Source organism: Manduca sexta, chromosome 27 (assembly GCF_014839805.1).
Source record: "Manduca sexta isolate Smith_Timp_Sample1 chromosome 27, JHU_Msex_v1.0, whole genome shotgun sequence".
Taxonomy (NCBI): Eukaryota; Metazoa; Arthropoda; class Insecta; order Lepidoptera; family Sphingidae; genus Manduca; species Manduca sexta.
Window position 1 is genome coordinate 15,558,310 of NC_051141.1, and position 21,888 is coordinate 15,580,197.

General features: G+C 34.6%; 1 protein-coding gene, 1 long non-coding RNA gene and 1 other non-coding gene across 7 annotated transcripts in view; 1 reads left to right on the top strand and 2 right to left on the bottom strand.

The window, feature by feature from the left end:
* The window catches only part of LOC115445604 (dynein heavy chain 5, axonemal), a 148,480-nt gene that overhangs the window by 100,118 nt on the left and 26,474 nt on the right, over nt 1-21,888 (bottom strand). For 3 of the 5 annotated variants that reach the window (XM_037444012.1, XM_037444016.1, XM_037444015.1), the window contains 9 exons: nt 21,063-21,202; nt 17,252-17,400; nt 16,120-16,258; nt 5,845-6,011; nt 4,838-5,122; nt 2,680-2,908; nt 2,253-2,452; nt 1,741-2,022; nt 1,364-1,623 (listed from right to left, as the gene is read on the bottom strand). In XM_037444012.1, coding sequence (XP_037299909.1) covers nt 1,364-1,623; nt 1,741-2,022; nt 2,253-2,452; nt 2,680-2,908; nt 4,838-5,122; nt 5,845-6,011; nt 16,120-16,258; nt 17,252-17,400; nt 21,063-21,202 — 1,851 coding nt within the window. The remainder of the gene's footprint in view (nt 1-1,363; nt 1,624-1,740; nt 2,023-2,252; nt 2,453-2,679; nt 2,909-4,837; nt 5,123-5,844; nt 6,012-16,119; nt 16,259-17,251; nt 17,401-21,062; nt 21,203-21,888) is intronic. The other 2 variants (XM_037444013.1, XM_037444014.1) reach the window with 2 other exon arrangements.
* On the top strand, nt 7,309-9,036 carry LOC115444099. Its single transcript, XR_005113215.1, has 3 exons — nt 7,309-7,688; nt 7,984-8,233; nt 8,744-9,036. It is a non-coding gene; the product is annotated as an uncharacterized LOC115444099 (long non-coding RNA).
* Nucleotides 10,194-10,265, bottom strand: Trnad-guc. The gene has a single exon. It is a non-coding gene; the product is annotated as a tRNA-Asp (tRNA).

A 21,888-nucleotide genomic window follows, 5' to 3' on the forward strand; every position in this document is an offset into this window, starting at 1 on the left:
AATGTGTCAAGAACCTCATTTAAATATGATTTTCTTCTAATAGCCAGTTGCTTTTAAAGGGCGTTATGTCGCCGTGTATAAAAAGGTTTTACTCTTCTAGATAATAAAGGACTGCCTCGGTGGCGTAGTTGTATTACATGTCCGGTATAATAGCGCTCTGAGGTCCTGGGTTCGAATCCCGGGTCGGGCAAAGTGATATTTGGGTTTTTCTGCTCAGTATCAGCCCGGAGTCTGGAATTTGTGCCCGATATGGCGATAGGCTCGCCCCCTATCACATCATGGGACGGAACATACTTGGCGAAAAGTGGGTAGTTGGGTGGGTAGTTGCGCCTCTGCATACCCCTTCGGGGATAAATGCGTGATGTTATGTATGTAGATAATAAAGGAATAAAATTGTTGAGTCAACCATACTTCGTCTTATTTAGTGGAATGGTAAAAAAAAATACATAATATTTGAAGGGTAATAAAGAAAATTTATTATCAGAAGTCAAAACTTTTGTTTTTTGTTACAGCCTTTACTGTAAAGTTCTTGTATGACAAGAATTAGTTATGTATTAGTTTAGAAATGTCACCAGAAATACGTACAAAGATTATGTCTCTAACATTTTAAAAAGTGCAGTGTCAATATCTCACAGGTAAAATGTTTAAAGTACTCGATAGGAGATCAATAAATTCACTTTCGAGCATTTTACAACCAATCAACTCATTATGGTATGGATCCATTTTGATAAATTTTATCGTAACGTTTTCAGCGTCATAACAAATGATTATCGAACTGAGAATATAGTTGAGTGAAAATATTTTAATTAAAATTATGTGCAACGTAGAGAAAAAAATTGCATATCATTGTTGCAAGTTGAAGACTTAGAACCCAAAAAATATTTCTTTAAATATTTCATTAAACTCAACATTAACACTTGCCGCACCATTAGGCTTTGGAATGTCAGCTTACGTTTTCCGTCGTTCCTATAACTAGGGGTCCTTCAAGCTGGGCCCTTATTCTGTATGATAGTGTAAACGCGTAACGCGGCCGTGTCATGTTATCTTCGAGAAATGTGTGTGGAATGGTATTCTGTAAGCCAAATTTCTATAGTCCTAAACATGATGCGTTGTGTTACGTGCTTGTTACACACTGTCAAAATAACGTGCGGGATAGAGAATAAGGCCCCAGTGCGTGAAGAAGCAATTATGCAGGTCAGCATGACGGTGTCGACGGTCTGGGGATGCTGTACCGATTCAGGTCGGCACTTTCTTTGGGATTCACTTCGATAAAAAAAAGTACAGTGAAGCCATTTTGCATAACCCGGTTAAATAAACCTTATAGAACATAATAAAATAACAAATGTAAAATTCTTACTCTTACCCTTTAGGCAACTTGCGGCATCTATTCTGGAACTCCATGAGTTCGTTGTTTATTTCTTCAATATTCACTTCACCCCACGGGATGTCGTAGTAACTGCTAACGCGGTCTATGACGTCATTGTACAGTTTGTACAATTTCTGTAATAAATTCAGTTCCTTCCTAATTTGCGCTAGTTCGGGGTACTCAGTGTGGGGTAGACCAAACAGTTCTTCTCCATTCTGGTATGTTTGGAGTTTTCGCCACATTCCGTCAAATCGATTCTGGACAATAAAATACATATGTGTAAAAACAAAATTTTGATGTTAGCGTAACTCTAAATGATAATATATTTAACACAAATGTTTATCTAAATTTTAAGTTAACAGGAAATCACTGACTTGGAATAATATGAGTCGATCGGAAGCTTCTCTAGGACTGAGGCCTGACTGCATCGGTCCTGCGTGCCTGTATTCATGGCAATAATCCGCATTATCTTCCCTGAATTTGTCTAAGTTGCTCTGCAGATCGTCTTCGAATTGTGGTTGCATCTTCAGCAGCTGTACGTGAGACGCGAGAGCTGTGGCTTGTAATTGTTGCCAGGTGTATCGCAGGTTATCAACTTGCTCCAAATCTTCTTTGCTTACCGGTAACTCATAACGTGTGATTACGTTGAAAGCTTCCTGTGGTTTGAAATAAACGATATTGAAAATGTTTCCTACAGGCACATAGTATCTTATCGTAGTTTCCAAATTTACCTATACGAAGACGTCAATAAAACGATATAAAATTACTAAGTAGCCAAATTTTTTTTTATTGATAATTTGTTTTGCAATTATATTATTCCAAAAAAAAGTATACACTGATCAGGTCAATCTAAAAAAAGAAACTCGTAATAGATATGTCTATACACCTCAACAGGCTCAATCTTCAACTCCATATCGACTTCTTGTTCTCGTATCTTCTTCAGCGTTTCCATTACTGTCCTCACATCGTCTAGGTCCCTTATCGGTCTTTCTAACTTCCTTTCTAGGTCGTTCATAATGGCGTACACATAATCCATTTCCCTTTTATATTTTTTGCGCATTGCTTGACTTATTCTGTGTGTGCCATCTAGTAACGATAAATAACAAATATTATCAATATCGCTAAAGATATTTTATGATAAATTTTACGGTGTATATTATTTTATTCCGACCATTGATACATTAGCAGGACTTATAACTTAACAGATATATTTCTAACTATGATATATAAGTAAATACCTACTGTATAACTTAAAAGATATAAGATATTACAAACAGACAACTAGTTTTGAAATAAGGAAATGGTAACCTCACTTTTTAATTCGGTGTTGAGACCTAATTTCAACTTTTCTGTGGATACTGCAAGACAATTTCCAATAACTAAGACGTCAGGTTCTGTTGAGAGTTTTGACTCGAGCTCACTATGTCTCTTCAGAGAAAGCTCAAAATCGTTCAAGTTCCAAGCCAGCAATTGCCGTAAGGTTTTTTCACATTTCCATAAATAGTGGTAGGGACGCCATCTCTTCACTAAAGTGTTTAACTCCTGTAAGATAAAATGATATATTTCTTGAACATGAACGTCGTCCTCACCTTTTTAAGAAGGTGATTTTAAGAAGGTGTACGAATCTTTTAAAGGATTGTATTTAGATTATAATCACCTGATAATCATAGAATAAAAGATTTATTTGAGTTCGGGTTGATTTTTTATTTGTCAGATAAACATAATCCATAAATTAACTTATAATCTCTCAATATAAAAGCGATTCAAATAGATAACTTTACACATTAAAATAGATTTTTTAATACATTATCCTATGAATAAATTTTATCTGATAATTGAAAGTTAGCCCTTGTGCTATATGATGGTAGTTAATAGATGCTGTGCATTGTTTTAAGCTTGAGTATTTATCACAAGTTATATTTTAGGTCTCCATAAAATACGTAGTGTCTATGAAGTTTCCAAAAAATCAGTAGGACTTTTTTAAGAGATATCTGCTTATTACAATGGCGTAAGAGAGCACACGGTATTTTATTTTATTAGGCACTTGCACAATTTTTTTTTGACCATTAAGTTATAGTTATATGTATTTGAAACCAGAAATAATGCGGCTAAAATGTCGCGTAAACTAGTCTTTCACCCCTTGATATGATTACCAGCCTTTCTGGCCTCGTAAATTTGTTTGCTCATGGAATAACATTACTTAGGAATAAAGATATTAAAACAGGGAGAATTATAAATACAAATTACTTCAGAGATTATGTTTTATTATTCAGAGCGTTCCGCCTTATACTAGCGCACAAAATTGAATGTCCATTAAAATTAATGCCTTGGGTTTTTATACCCGTCATTTAACAGTTGAATGTCATGTCACGAACAATCAACGGCGGATCATAGGCAATATTGATACTGCTGGCTGGCTCGAGTGGAAGTTGCGGCATTCAACCTCCGTGGCATGGTATTAGCTTTGGCTTTGGATTTGGCTTTGGCTTTGGTTTTGGCTTTGGCTTGGCTTAGCACATGGCTGCATGGCTAGCTTTGCCTTTTTTTTTTTGGTTTTGCGGAGAAAGTCCCTTATTACTACCGCCCAGCCTTCGTAGGGGGTGACTGAGCGGTTATGCTGGGGTAGCCGTGCCTTACGGCCCGGCGTTCAGCCGCCCGGATTTGATGACGACCTTCGGGCGACCGCCGGGCCGAGTCCCTAACCCTATATACAACTTAACCTATGCACGGCCTACCAGCTAAAACTCCGCGGTGGCCCTCTTCGGCGCATTAGGGACGGCCTTCGCCTTTTACGACAGGCAGGGGATACCGTGGTGGAATTCTCCAAACGCCCCCAGTCCACAGGGCGGATGGCTAGCTTTGCCTGGCATATGCTATGTCGTTACAAGATGTAAATGAAGTACATATGGTAATTTTAGAATTTCTTCGATTTTTCAAGACGAAAGAAATGCAATTGTAAAGGTATTTGGGAAAGGCGATTATGTCCTCCTAAAGAAAGCCCCACGATTACGGGGACTAGCTACGTTTAAAAGACAATGACGCTTATTCAAAAAGGTCTCAGCACACGATAGGTATATAATTCATAAAAGTAATGAACGGGGACATTCGAGAAAATATACGGATCGCATACGGAGTGCGTCTTAATTTGGAATAGTAACGTAGCCGTATCAACATGAACACCAGTCCGACAAAGTTCGGTTAGTATAGGCGTGCGAGATGGTTTAATGGCAGCTTTCGTGTAACTACATCGATTGTATCCTCGGCTATTTTAGCTGGGGAGACGTGGGGTAGATCCATAATAATAGATAAACATAATATTGTATAGAAACCTCTATGTATAATATATATGCTTGTTCAGTGTATAAAGGTTTCTATACATTCAGTGAGTCTGCCATGTGATTTAAATATCTCGAAATTCTTAAAATTAACCGCCCATGCATACCTACTACTCTTAAACATATACCTACTAACCGTTTTGATGTTCTGCGTGCAACTAGACAACAATGACAAAGTCTTCATTATCTCTTTATTCTCCATTACGTGATTATAAAAATTCCTCTGTTGGAATGGAAATGTTGGCTTCTCCTCAGACTCAAGCCTGTAGTGTTTCTTTCTTTTGATCCTAGCAGCATCTACCACCTTCATAGTCTTCTGTGTTCCGGCCATCGGAGTTCCTGACTGAACCTGTCCGTCAAGCTTCGTGACTACGTTTAACAACTGGTTCGATTGGGGACCAGCTATTTTCTTCCAGCTTACCTATAGAAGCATACAGGGACAGCGAAGCGAAATAAAGTGGGAAGGTTATTTACATAAGGAAGAAAAGGCGACACCAAAGTGCAGCAAAGAAATAAAACGCATAAGCGTGATGGAATTTGCACACAAAGACACACCCGCACACACACATACAATTGTGACATTGTGTTAATGAAACGACACAATACAATTGACATCACGATATTGGAAAAAAAAACAGAATAGTTTTTATTATTATGCTTTGTTTATTTACAAGTTAAGCGTAGTATATTTTGACAGGCATTTTAAAATATTTACGTGACATGCTGATGATAAGAGCGCTTTTATTATAAAATATAGGATATTATTGTGTTAAATTATAAAAGTGTTTTAATCCCACAGGCATGGTGACAGAACAAAATTAAAGAAATAAACTTTCCAATTAATTCATTCACAATCGCATTAAGTTTTACGTATAACTGTGTAATTGTTGCCCTTAAAAAGTACAAAAGAAGAGTTCTTATACAGACTCTTCTAAACATGGCACATTAGTTTTGCCAAGGCACATGCATTAGTGAATTCGCATTGTAAATTGATTTAAGAATTTCAATGCGTTTAATAGTAGTTTCCCTGCGAAAAATGCGCAAACAAAATATTACCAGGACACTTTTTTCTGTTAATGCTTTACGACACGAAGATCGAGTTCAAACATCACAATTCATTGTAAACATTATACAAGAACATACCCTGGCCGTTTTGCCTCCAGACCACTGAGCAACGCCTTTAGAAAGGCCTGCTATTTGTTTTCCAGCTAATACCAGTACTTCTTGAATTTCTTCAAGGGTCGGTGTTACTGATACGTTTGGTATCATGAGAGCAGCGTGTAGAAGAAATAGTGGTTTCTTTACAGGACCTGTAAACAAACTAATCTTTTACCTTCAGTCCACCACAAGTTGACAAGAGTTAGGGGGCGCTGTATTAGTGTTTTTTATATGATTTTCAAACAACTCACATTAGTGTAGGTAAAACGACGCATGCCCACGTACTCTATCATATTTTCCTGCAATAATAACGCACTTGTTTTTACCGACCAAACTAAGCTTTCTGCGAATTTTTACATGACTCATTGTCGGCTCATCAATATAGCATTGCTATCGCTATCGCTATTAAATTGGTGGAAAGTTGTAATTAACTTCGTGTTCTATTAAAAGCTATAATAGATAATCTTGTATCGTGAAAAAGTATAAAAAATCGACAAATAGCGAATTGGATTTGGGCATTAATGATTCCGAATAAACAAGTAGGTAATGTAAAACTAGGCAAATATAACTTTACCTTGCAATCCTACCTGACTAACCAACCAGGTATAATAAGTTTATAATAGTAATGTTTTATTTTTATTAAGTTTTACATTCAGATATTACATTTGTTGTGAGATGTTGCCTTTTCCCGAATTTCATGCTTCTTGGTCAACAGGAAGTGCCCTACATGTTTTGATTACTTTGTAAAATCGCAAATTATACGACATCTATAGTCATATTTACTTATTTATTTATTTACATTTTGTACACATGGTATACAGGCGGACTTAATGCCATGGGCATTCTCCCAGTCAACCTTGGGGTGGTGTAGAGATGACGGAGGCAAGTGCATATCTTATGATCACGTAGACTTACAAGTTTGTTTTTTGTTCATTGCTGACAAATACCGTAGATCCGAGAATCCTATCCCATTAATATTATAAATGCGAAAGTTTGTGAGGATGTATGTATATTTGTTCCTCTTTCACGAAAAAACTACTGAACGGATTTGGATCAAACTTTATATTAATATTAGTTATACATCAGAATAACACGTAAGCTACAATTTATAATGATTTTGTGTAATTTGGTCATAATAAAACTATACATATCAATTGGGATAAAAATTATCCCGGAAAACTCCTTCACGCGGGCAAAGCCGCGAGCAAAAGCCAGTAAAATATAAATTTCAATTTGATATCTCTACATGTTCCTAAGAAAACCGACCTAGAGAGACAGATAGTCTGCAGCTCTTCTCGGACTTGCACCTTAACAAATATGTAAACAAATACAATACAAGATTTCATGTTTGCCACCTTTCTATAATTGGGTATTTGACATAGTAAAGAAATAAATAAATTTGGTATTGAAGATTATATAATTTAAGGTGCTAATTAAGAATATTTGACTTAAATTACAAATAAAAATTATTAAATATTTTATTTTCCTAAATAAAAATAAGAGTTTTTGAATCTGTGAATTATTTACAAGAAACGCCTCAAGCGACCAAGACTAGAGAACGTGACGTCACGATGTATTATATGTAATGTCTTGTCTTTTGGTCTTGTCATTCCGAAAAAGATTTTGGCGCGTTTCATTCGCAGGTTTCATTAATATTTATATGATTAATTCGTGTCCAAGGTGCACTTTACCGAAAAAACACATGGAAATTGGTTTTATTAAAGCTGACAGTGCAAATTTGCCAAAATTGAGTCTTTTATGATCGCAAATTTCTTTGCCTCAAACCCGGACTTTTGTTCCGCAGAATTTAGGAACGCGGAAACTTCATTGTAAGTACAAAACTGTCCTTTTCTGATATTTTGTTCAATTCACAATAGATTACAGTCTGATTTATGTACTTAGCCTTATTTTTTTTGCTATAAAATAACCTTTGTGTCATGCATGTGATAGGTACATGTTTACTTTGTAGACTATAAATATAAATAATGCATTATTACGTTACCAATCTTCGTAACTTATGAGGAATCTTACTCTGATTAGGTACCTGTTATTTGTGTAAAATCTTTTCAACGAAAAGTTTCTCGTATTGTGGCTATCTGTGATGCTTTATTTCTATTTTTACAGATCATCAAGACAGTTGTATGGTGATGATGCTAATTCATATGCTAACTCAAATCCTAAAACATCAAGCTGATTACAAAGTGCCCGACATTCTTCACTTCTCGATGCATTATTAGAGCATCAAGTATAAGAAAGGAAGTGACTGTGAAACGTTTTTAGCCAAAATTAATGGTGTTTTTACACAAGAAAATATAAATTTTGTGGAAAGTCTGACCCGAGCACAACACAAAACTCAAGCATGGCATGAGTTAAGGTATTATTTATTTATAGGTATTTGATTGTATTTTAAATGTGATGTTGCCCTTTTAAATGTGATTTCATACTGTAAGGATTGAACTAATAAGATATTTAAAATCAATGTTCTAGAGCAAAATTCCCAACTTGGGGTCGTTGGACATATCTAGAGTCGGCTGATTTCAATGTTAAAGCTATATGAAGTTTCAGGTTGTGCTTAAGAGAAGCATTTTATTGTGATTTAAGGAGATCTGTAGTCATCATCTTTGCTCATTTAGTGGTCCACAGCTAAGAAAGGTTGGAAAATGCTGTCTTAGAGTAATATATATTGGAATTATATGTTTCCATGTGATATGCAATCTCAAAATGTAAATTAGTCTTGTAGCTTTACTAGTCTTTGATGTTTGTGTTCACATTCATATGGTGTTGGGCACCCATTCTACAGGGCATTCTAGTGGGGATATAAATGTATATGTGGCCACCAGGCAGTCATTAGTTTAACATTTAAAAAAATGAATTTTCTTTTCAGGAATAAAAGCATTAAAAGCATTTGATGTTTCACGATGCAAAACAACTGTTGGATTCTTGGTTGCCTTAATAATGGGAGCTAAAGTACCAGATACTCCAACCATAAAAAGAGGAAAATCATTGGAAGAAGTAGTAAGAAAGGAGTTGGAAAAAAAATATGGCAAGATTGCAGAATGTGGTTTTATTATCAGCCAAAAATTCCCAATGGTAGCTGCATCGCCAGATGGTATTTTAAAGAGTGACACAGTTATTGAAATTAAATGTCCAATGAGCCAAAAAAGTTTTATATATTATATATGTGACAACACAATCACAGAAAAGTTTGCAGTCTAAGTTCTTTTGCAAAATGTATGTGAGTAATTTCACAAAAGGTTTATTTTGTGTGGCAGATTGGGAATTTGAAAAAAATAATAGTCCATGTAATATCAATAGAGTATGATGAGATCAAAGTAAATGGTATTTTATCTAAAGTTGTAAAGTTTTGGAAGAATAATGTTTACAATCTATTGTAAAAACCTATTTTTATAACTTAATATAGGAAAATAAAACATTTTATTCTAAATTTTGTTTTTATTCGTCAAATGTTTTTAATTAAGGAGCCTTGTAAATTAATTAAGGCACATGCAATAACAATGCAATCGTCCAAAAACTTAATTAAATTTGTATTGACAACTGAATGCGGTTTTAACATTGAAAACTCCCTTAGACGTCGGATGACTTTTAATGTGTATCAGTAAACTTGCTATCTCCTTAGTTTTTCGAACTTCAACTTTGGTTTAATTGGACTTAACTAATACACTTGGCGGTCTCACTAAACTACATCCCTTTTGTAATAACAGTTGCTCAATATGCTTGAATCCTCTATCAGCTAGTATAATCGCACCAGGTTCCCAATGATCTAAAAAGTTGCAATTTTCAACCAAACACATCGCTAATCCTGCCACCATAACCAGGAGAAATGTAGTTAATAATACCATCAGGTGTGCTACTTATAAGGTATTTTATTGTATTGGCCTTTTTATAATCTTGAATAATAAACGAATCTCACGTATTGTTTACATTAAGACTATTACATCATGACGTCACACCATTTATTTGTCACGTGACTTAGCGTTTCAGCGGGAAACACAAAATGTATTTATTAAAACTGTCTTTTTGCTATTAAAATGGCTCTAAATATAAAAAAAATAATTGTAAAGCGTATCTTTAGAGACTCTAGAACATTTTAAAGTACTTTACAAAAATTTGTCAAATACCCAATTGAATTCGTCGGTGGTAATGTCGTCTTATGTAGAGGGACACTAATCAGAGAAAGCGTAATAAAACATATACCCTTAAAGATGTCTGGAACGGTTTAAAAACAAATAAGATTAATCAAATTACACCCTTAAAAGAATGACTATCAAAAAGCTGAAAATAAGACAATATGTTTAAAAGAAAAGACAAAAGATCTCCTCGGCGGGGATTCGAACCCCGGCCCCCCACGTGACAGGCGGGAATACTAACCACTATACTACCGAGGATTATGATTAATAAGACAAAGAAATTGGTCATATTCAGAGAAATTTTATGTTTTTAAGGCATTTAAGAATGCTATTTAAGTCCCTAGGTAATTTGCATTATTTACGATGTAAAACTTTCAGCTTCACTGTTCAATAACTTCCATTAGGGAGACCTGTTGAGAGGACAACAGCGCTGCATAAGTAGTTATATCTGTAGCATATTTACGAAAATTTTAATCGTAGTTATGAATTAACCTGAACTATTTAAATCATTAATATACTATAAACAGGCATGAAACTTTAAAAATTGAATAAAATGTCTACAAATGCGTGGCGCCATCTGGCATTTTGCAAAACAAATCGGTCGTTCTAAAACATGTACAGGAACCATTGCGTAGTCGGGTGTTATGCAGGGAGCATAGATGTCCTTGCAGGTAAATGCAACTCCTTCAGAATATGCTACCCAAAAAAACACAATATTCAAAAAAAACCTGCACCAAAAAGGATTAAAACAAAGCCTAATAAAAGGGATGGATATAAACATGTTGCATGCCGAAAGTGCAGAAGGATTTACACCAAAGAAGTTGCAGAAAAAAAATGCCGAAAGTGCATAATGCAGCCTATTATTATACTATTTTATAAGAAAACCCAACATCCAACTCAACTAAAACAGAAATGTAAACTTAGTTACGTGCAAAAAATATAAATTTAAAAGCGTACACGAAAAAAATTACATTATACGACTTAATTAAAAAAATAAAGAACACTTCCAGAAGTTTGTACAAGGTAGAAGACTTATTAAAAGATCACAATTCACAGTATTTCGGCGGCCTTATTACCATCCGGACTTCAACCCGAAACATTCGGGGTGTAGCAAAAACGACGTTGCGATTCTCAGTAAAAATCAAACTTATGCTTGAATTATAAAAGAAGATTTAAAATGAAGCCTTTAATAAAAATAATGGCGTTGGGTTAATTATTTGTCGGCACGTAGAAACAATAGAAGACGAATACCTAACACACTGCGATATTGATAACAGTTTTATTATGAATGTTGCTGATACGTCCAACTACGAATAAAATATTTCTGTAATGAGTGAAAATATAGCATAATAACTTTAACTGTATTTGGAGTCAGTGCCTTATTAAAATTGAACATTGTTGTCGTACATTTGCACAGCCATCCGACCGAACTGTATCTTGAAAACCGTCCATGTAATGGGTACCAAATCTTTATTTTACTTATAAGTACTGAACGCACTGCACAATGTATATACATACTGAAATCGTAAGGCCGAAATATGAAATAGTGAAAAACTACTCCCATGGAATGCTCAGCCTCGGCGAGAATGTGTTGGGAGAGAGAAATATGTTCCCGACAGAGCCACGACAAATCGGACCTTAACTCTGGCTTCCGGAATGGAGCGAAGGATCAGGATTCATTGCTACCTTTGCGAGAGGCAGGGAGCCCGCGGCAGCCTGCGTCTTGATGCCTTAACCGCCCAGATTCCCCCAGTTTTTTAGGGGCGGGAACTTGATTTATATGAAACCAAGAAATGAGTGTGGTACAAAATGCAAATATTAAATAATTTCTATCTTTGAATGCAGTAGGTATAACTTTTATATATATATATTGTTACGCGCCGCTGTACTAGCCGATGGCTTTGGGTCTTTTTGGAAATATCCGACTACACTGTCAGTCTGGCTGGAGAGGAAGAAAGTAACACCGTGACAATCTGAGTTTTTCTTTTTATTTTTCAGAATGAAAAAATAATTTGTCAAAGTAACAACTGTATTTTCTAACTGATACAAAGTATAGCGAAAATAGGAAAAGTACGACTCTTGTTTTCACAATATATTATGTATATAATAATATTTTTTTTCATATTACCGAGCTCCTTCTCGGACTGATTCCATGAGGATAAAGCCAATTTTGCATGTTTATAGTACGGGTCATAGAACTCAAACACAGAAATATAGCACATAGAAGGACAAAAATATAATATTTGTCAATTTAAAGGGTTATGAGCAATGTTCACAATAACCACAAGTCACAATACTTTACAATAGTAACCAATGATAATGAAGAATTATAATTTTAACCAAGACAAGACGAAAACAAGATAGTTATATACTTTATATAATTATCGTTTAATCTAAAAAAATATTTATCTGGTTATAATTACAATCAAACAGATACTAACCCAACAATCAATATTTATCTGGTATATGCCGGTTTGTCAAATTATCTACTACGACATAGAAAACCAGACACAGAAATAAGCAACAAAATTAATATTACTTACATAAATAACTCAATAACTCAGTAGACTATCAATCTTTTCAAAACGCTATAAAACGTCGCATTGTTGCAAATTTAAAACCAAATTCAAATACATATCTCACATAATAGATTTTAAATTTACAACGACGAAATAAATTACATAGCGACAAATTAAAAATTTGAAATCATATTTTTCAACTGTATCACTCAAAATCTATAATAATGATAAATGATAATATCAACGAAGACTATCATTTAGACACAACTTAATAGCTTTTAAAGTATTTCCGAAGACTGTAGGGAAAATAAGAAAAGAAATGTCAAAGAAGGGATAAAACATCATATCGTTGACTGGAATTCTGAGAACTCAGGAAAAATCTGGTCATTCCAAGTAAGCGTCCAATACTAACCCTTCAACATTTGAAAAGATTAAATATAATAAAATTTAGAAAATCACGAAACAAAAAGAACGATGATGAAATAATTCCGGAGGAATATGAACTGTGAAGTCAACTAACCCGCTGCACTAATCGCCGTATTAGAATAAGGTCATGCCTAGCAGATGAATTATTCAAAAAATTAACTACGGGAGACAAAATAACAAAAATGCTATGAAATACTCGTTGACTTATCTAAGAGAATGACATATAACTTTTTGACACTTATGAAAAAGAAATTAGTCTATGTTTTTGATCGGTAGGTTGTAATTTTACAATTATCAGAAAATCGGTTAAAACGTGTCGCCTCAAGATAACATTGTCCAATTGCGATCAACCTCATGTCCGACCACACACATGTTAAGCAAATCATTAGAGTTGGGACAGACTCTTACTTACTTAGTTTGACAAAATTGTAGTAGCCACTCAGGATCTCCAGGATGCAATTTTTTAACCAACCTTCTATTATAATAAAATTTATCCTTATAGTTTTTTAACATTTTAAGTACGCTAGTATGGATGAGTCCATTTTTTTTGGCAGTATCTCTGCTTGATCCCCTTAGATATGCTTCGAAGTACGTTGAAACACAATATAATCGGAATTGTCTAGATTGATTTACATTTTTGTGTTTTAAAATATATGTTTCCACTAAATGAAATGGTTTTGATAAGCCATTATTTCAGAATTTACCCCGCAATTGACTTGACAGATTTAAATGAAAGGTTGATAGGGAGACCTTTGCCTTACAATGGGACGAAAATGGCTAATAAAAAAAATAACGACGTAAAAAAATCCAAAATAAAGAGGAAATAATAATGATGATTGTTAAATCTATACAAATTATAAAACAGAGTCCGATTTTCTGTCTGTCTGTATTTTACCGTTTTTCTCAAAATCTACTGGACGGATTTTCTATCTTGGGAAAATATATAGCGGGACGTTAATCCGGGAAAACTCCTTCACGCGGACGAAGCCGCGAGCAAAAACAAGGATAAGTGATCCAATAGACTCTTGATCAAAGTGCTTCATCCTTATCTCATTGAATTTTTATTCATTTAATTTAGCATGTTTGTTAGAGAGAGTTGGTACTTACAATTGACTCTATCAGTTTTAGTCGGGTGATAATCACTAACGGAGTTCCGCTTCTTATTAAAAATAACAAAATGTTACCTTTGAGTAAAATTTGCTATTTCCAGTATTTAAAGTCCTTTCTGCCCACGTGGGGCGAATAACCTGTTGTCTGTGAAAAATATGTAGTACTATGCGCAGAAAATAGAGAACAATAAGTAAAAACGGTGGTAAAAATAATAATATTTATTGGGACACCTATTGGTGAAATATATTTGTAAATTATATTAAATAATATTATTATCTTTGTTGAATGTTCATTCAATCCGTTTCGAACTCTGACGAAGGGGGGACAAGGCAAAGGAAAAACGAGAAAAAAGCTTTAATTTTATCCGCGTCAGACGTATTTGCCCGCAACTGTACTAGGAGAGCAATATTTTAAAAGAGATCTCATTTGCCAGAACAGTAACTCTAGCCCAATTTCGACCTTATTTCCATCGTTATACTCCCGAATATTTTCCCGCAAAAGATATCGCCATCCTTCATGCACCCGTGCCTTTGCACTGCGCATGCCAATTTCAAGATTTGTTATTGGTCACAGTACAAAAATGTCCGCCGACCTTGACGGTGACGTGCTGTACACGAAGTCGGATCAATAATGGCACAAACTTCGATGTTGTATACTAGGAACGCATGAAACCAAAGAGTTTAAAGGGTCATAGAAACATTCTAGACAGGGAATAATACTGAATAATACTCCTCAACAGATATAGTTTTAAAAGGAGTGCAAGATTCGATGAACATTAACTTTTTACAGTCGCTTCGTGTATTAACGTTCCAAAAAATCCCCTTCATTTTCAAAAAAATACTGGAACATCATTTATTGGAGCTCATATCTTTTAAAATTTCGACCATTCACACTTTTGTCGTTAAACTTAAAAGATTTACCGTCTCTTAATCCAGGAGACTTCTTAAATCGAAAAATCCATCTTTCCCGGTAAGAAATCTGGGGGACTGCTTTCACGACCACTTGCTTCGACATCAAAGAATCAAGCAATTCAGGCAACATTTCTGAGATGGAGCACGGAGAACGTTCAGGACTTTAGGAGAGAATTAAATGACAGAGCATCAAATATTATAATTATTGGTTACTCAAAACCCTTGTTGTCATTAAACACAAAAGCTTGCTGCCGCTGAAGGTTTAGTTAGGCCGAATACCAGAACTATATTTTGGAAGCGATAAAGTACGCAGAGGTGTTACATTCAAACTTTATGTGGCGTAATAAGGAGAGCATCCTCAATGATTGCCTGCTCCTGTAGATAAGTTTCGGGTTGAGTAATGCAAGCTTTCAAGGACTGGGGACATGTTGTAATTATGCGATGTGTATCACACTTTTTATGCTTTTTAGACTAATTAGTCTCTTTGACGTTTAAAAAAACTGTTTAAAACAAAACACTGTATTATAAAGTGTTTTCTCGTAAATTGAAAAAAGTATGTGACCCTTTTATGTTTTAATATTATTATTTTCACAATAACACTAAGTATCAATTATTATTTTTAAAATTTCAGAAGGCTCACAACATATTTATAATAATACGATAATATTCGTGTAAATAATGTTATAATATTAATTTTAGATTTGATGTAATTTTGTAAGTGTTTTGAACCTTTACTTGAATACCTCCTTTAATTTCAATCATATTTCAATTAAGAGGCTCCATAGCAAACAGCTGTATTGGTTAAGGAGGGGAGGGGGGGGGGCGGTGTTATTAGAGATGACCATATTTGTGGTCCATGTTTATAACATCTTCGCATTTTATTTGTACCAGGTAACATATAACGAAAAATTCTTTATTTTATATTACCCGCCACCGTACCTATATTTATCAACCTATGCGTTCTTTACCATAGTAACATTATAAGAAAATGTGTTCACCGCTTAATATAGCTAAAATATAAATTTGTTTTCTACATAGCCTCACAAGATAAAGGATTTTTAAAAATAACGTTGCTATTATATGTAGTTTGCCCATTCATTAATCAAAATTATTTTTCGGAACCATTAAAAAAATATATACACTTACAGTCAATTTTAGCCAGTGCCTCAGTGTTGAACTGCTTGATGACAAGGTCAAGGGAGCGTCGTGTCACCCTTATCAGAACGTCAACCACCTTACGGCTGTAATAGCGCCGCATTTCATTCACAGCATTTTTCACCATCTCCTGCGAAAGAATAAGGATGGAGGTTTTTATGCCGAATAGTTCACGATTCAAAAATGAACTTCAATTGTCAATGCTATTGGTCACATAAATTTATAAGTAGACCAAATACAAAGTCACACTGAATCTGTGTCCCCAAATAAATTATAGTAAAATTTGTTTGTTTGAACGCGCTAATCTCAGAAACTACTGGGCCCTTATTCTTTATGATAGTGTAAACGCGTAACGCGGCCGTGTCATGTTATCTTTGTGAAATGTGCATGGAATGGTATTCTGTAAGCCAAATTTCTATAGTCCTAAACATGATGCGTTGTGTTCCGTGCTTGTTACACACTGTTAAAATAACGTGCGGGATAGAGAATAAGGCTCCAGGTTCGAATTGAAAAAGTATTTAAATCTTGGACGCATTTATCAAGGAAGTGTATAGGCTATATAACATCACACTATGACCCACAGGAGCGGAGCATCAATGAAAAATGTTGCTTAGACGGGGAAAAGGAATTAATTCTCTTTAAAAGTTAAAAAAATGTATTATAAAATAAAGTATTCTTCCGCGTCTGTCTGTCCGTCAGAACGCGTTAAACTAAGTACCATGGTACATTATATCCGTACTGTCACTAGGACAGCATGTATCTCTAGGAGGACTTCTTAGAGCGAATGCAAGTAATGAACAAACGTAAAAGCGACTTTATTACTTTCAGCTATGGTGCAAAATAGCTTATAGACACTAGATTTGTCCGGTATACTTGCAAAATCTGTCCGACGACGGTGTGAACATAAATTCGAGAAAAAGAAAGAGTATATATTTATAGAGTAAAAATCAATTAATAAACCAAACAAAATTCTATGCACAAGTTAATGTGCATGCTATTATACTCGGGAGCCAGGTTAAAACAGAAATAGGCAATGACTATTATAGCTAACTGTGGGTGCACTGCTGGCTGTTCTGCATACCCTTCCGTTCATAGGTGATTTTCATTATGGTTACGGACTGACCTGCATGCCTTTTGACAGCCCTCCGGCTGGGGTGGACAACAATCTGTGAGGGCTCTCGAAACACTCCCACACCGCAGACCAGTCCTGTTGACCGCTGGACGTAGAATCATTGCTTGTCGAAGCGGCACCACTGGAGCTTTGATGATCATCTGATAAAAAAGAAGTCATCTGTATAATAAAAAAGAAACACCTTTTTTGTCCATATCACAAACGGGCCGGCTCGGAGCGACATCACTATTTTATAGATATCCGTAACATGTTTAAGGTTTACTTCACACGTTGGTAAGTAACTTAAGTATTAGACATCACCTCGGACCTGGTCTAGATTAGCGAAAACCAACAAGATAAAAACGGATCGTACTTAGTCTCTATTTTGTGTCTGCTATCATGTTTCTACTATAACGTTATATATTACAACAAGCTTCTACAAACAGTTGCCAGATAACTTCTACAGTTGATAATCAAATACTATGAATAGAAACACACCAAGTAGAAATAGATAAAAAGTAAAAACTACTTTTATTCACTTAGTGAATATATAATGAAATAGAAGACACGCAAAACCTTAATGAATCCAAATAACGTTCTTCACATCAACACGGAACATATATTATGAAAATTGGAAAGTATATCATACCGTAAACTAAATTCCAAACACTCGCAAAAACTTAAATCAACTAAACTTTATTGTTTAAGTCGTGACATAGCCGTCATTCGACATACGCCATTACGAAATTGTTGATTTCGCAGTCCCTCATTGGCCACAGTCTTGCGTTGCACCACTCGGTCAGCCAATTATAATTTGAAATCATAGACAAAGCGTAAGCGCGGGAAATATAAAACATTTCAATTTTTATAAGTATTCGCTTTCATAATAACTAAGTGTTTTTAATCGTTCTCGTAATAGGAAATAACTTATAATAGCACAAAGGGATAATGTAAATTGTAATAGGCTAATTGTATTTTCAGAAGCTATCTTATTCGACATTTATTTATGTAAAAAAATATATTAAACATCATATTCCTAAAATTATCATGTTATCTCTACTTTTGTTGTTTTAATTTTTTATGTGTATATTGTTTTGTTTCATAATGAATATGCTGCTAAATTTGTTAATTCCGTGCATCTCCTATAATTCAGATCATTTTTATTTGCAACTAACACTATTAAATAGACAAGTTAATAAGCATCATTTCTGTAGTTAAAATTTTTCAAAAAGACTAAATATAGATTTATTGAAGTTAATTGTAAACTTGCATATTCCCGCTTGTAAGTGGTGCACCGTAAATTTGCTTGAGGAAGGCCATCATTAATAAGTAAATTCATTAATAATCAATCTTAAGTAATAATCAATCTTATAAAATATACATCTAATACAAGTCCGTAAGGGCCTACCTAATTTATTACACCTCATTTACAGGGAAACGAAAGCAAAAGAACCTCAACCTTATGCTTGTGTTGCAACACACACACGAGCATAAGGTGTTAATTCAGTGTACATTTTATTGGTGAAATTATGTGTAATAGAACAATACCTATATTTTACGTATATATTCTGTCGCCACTAGTACAGAATATAAGTATTTGATTAATTGGTGTATTTTAAATAGACATAATAAATATGACCTATGTGACGCGGCATGCAGGAACTATTTTAATATCATTATTGTGATGAGAATTTATTTAATGTTACGGTCGCATTATATTCCCGCATCATGAGTGCACAATCTTAACTTGGAAATACACTCGAATGAAGAGTTCATGTATCTTCCCTTTCACTCTAAATGCACTTTAGACGGCAAGTGCATGTAGATTGGCATGCAACCTGCACTTTTCTACCAGAGTATCATGACACGGCAGGAGTGTTTCAATTATAACGTCCGTGTGCGTTTATATGTATACTGTTGCACACAAGCATTTCCGGAGTATGCGCTAGAATGGAATGGGGTGCCTAGGTAATTCACAATGCCCTAGAGCAAAAGAGACAGACATATGCATAAACAATGCGTTGAAATGGTGCAGCCGGGTGCAGATGGAACGTCATCGCGAAAATCAATACGTGGTATTATCAGGGATCGTACCCAATATGCCTTTCTACAATTATTAACAATGATTTTTTAATATAAAGGTATAGATTCGTCATAAACAGTTTTTCATTGGCACGCTAAACTTAAGCTACTCAACACAATCGGCCTTAGTATCGCGTTAGCATCTATTGAAATTTGTCGTCTAACGAATGTTAAATGTTAAATAAAATAAGTATCCTACATGATATTAATGAAAATGATGACGTTCTATTTTCATGCATCATTGGAGTTTGTTATAATAATAGTAAGTTGTCTATGTGTGCGATATTGCGCCGTTTCTGAAAGCCGAATGCAGTACAGGTCCCGTATCTACACATTTCTTATTGATTATATTTAACGCTAAAGAAATGTATATTACACGTAATGTTACGATTAAATATATTGTAGAAAAATACCTTGACTACAATCCCAGTTACTGAGAAGAAATGGTAAGTGAAATATGTAATGGCTGGTAAAGTCTAAAAAATAATCTAAGATGTATGATAAATGCAATACTAGGAATATTATTTTGGTTACGCCGCATGCACAATCACAAGCGACAAGAGTGATTTGATCTAATTAATTGAAATATTATGTTAGAGAGAATTTGAAAGATCCTGGTTATTGGTAAAGTGGTAGAGAAGGGTGCAGCGCGCGTTGATTTACGCAAGAATTATTATGTGCAAGCATCATAATTAAAAAATATTATAAATACTTATAAGTCGCGAATAATGACCACCTCATTAAATAAAATTAATAGTGATCTTACTTTTGTGATTACCTTTAATTTTTTTTGTATTTTCTTAGTAATTGCTTTTAAATAGTTTAATTTAGTATTTAATTTATAAACATGTCTTTACGATTACTATTTATTATATTTTGTATAGACGTTAAATACGTCATTATCAATAAAATGTCAAAAGTCCCCATCGATCCTATGTGTGCAAAAGATTTTATTCAAGGTCAAAGGTCAAAAATTCCGGTTTTTCCCATTTTTCTCTGAAACTGGAGGTATTATCGTAACAATGGGCTTGACAAAAGTTGTAGATCATACACACTACCACAATTGTTCTAATATTTTTTTCGTACAAATCACCGTTCGCGAGACATCGACATTTTAAAAGTTGAAAAACTTATACTATAGTCGGGTTATATTATAGTCGGGTAGGGGTCTACGTATGACATAATGCCGGTACAGAAGTTGAGCACACTACGCCAGTTGGGATATGCTTCGGACGTAAAAGGTCCAGATATATTGACTGTACCTACCTACAAAAAATATCGTCCACCTCGCGGAACTGTCCTCAAGTTTTTTGCCAGCTGCTACACATATTTTATTGTTTAGTCTGTTTGCAAAAATGGGACATTTTCGCTCAGGGTAGGGACAACTGAATACATAGCCTCAAAACAGGATTGTCTCGCCCAAAACTGGATCTATGGTCACGTTAATTAAAGGTAAAGTCTAATTCGAACTTTTTGGCAGCTTTGAACATAATACGTTCCGACGAATATCAAGTTTCAGACGTACGCTTTCCTGTTTGATAATGGCTGTGCTCAATAGTTCAATAAAATTATTGAAAAAACAATTTTGTTTTATTATCGTTTCGTTATGTTAGTGTCCACAAGGATGCTAGCAAATTTTGGCCCACAGGACTTATTCTACGGCAAAGACATAAACTGTTCAAAATATATATTTAAAAACTGAAGCGAACTGTAGGTATAATGTACACATCAAAAAACCTACCTTCAGCGATAAGAAATTCAAAGTCCGGGTTGATTTCCGTGGGTTTGATTTGTTGCGCGGCTTTCTTGACCAGGTCTAGCACCTCCTCCACGGCTTCTTCCACCATCAAACTCTTCCGGTTCAACTCCACACACGCGTTCCTGTATATCACAAACTTACATTAGATTGCCAAACAATTGAATTTAATATCAAAGCGGTAGCGCAGAAGAAGGCCGAAGTGTAGTGAAGAAGTACTGTAGAATGCAATTGATTACTTAGTGATCAGATTAAATGCAATCCACTTATATTCAAATCAATTGCAATCGTTAATGTATTAGTAATCGCAATTACATCATTGCTTTTGAAAATGCGGTCCGTTAGTTTATCGTTGAAAAATAGTAGTATAAAAATTAAATTCAAAGTATATCGTTTAAAATTTTATTTTAAGAGTAAACTTAAGGTCTTATTTAAATTAAAAGTATATTATTGAAAATCTAATTACCAAAATAAAAATTCGGCCTGCATGTAGTGTGTAAGTATACAGTTTATTGTTCTATTTCATCTACTCTACATACATGCATTCATGAGAAAAATAAATCATCGTAATCAAAATAGCAATATTTACCGATTATGAATCGAATTACAAATTTTTTAATCGAATTACAAATTAAAACGTGTCAAGTCTGCCAACTAATAACAACCTGATTATATTTAGGGGGTCCATGCCCAAATGTAGAACCGTGTAATTATATTACAGCGCACTAGCATTATTATCATATATTAGAGAAGTGGCGGCTATTTGACCGTACCGTCCCGTCCCCCGTATCCCGTGGGAATCTTTTGGTGC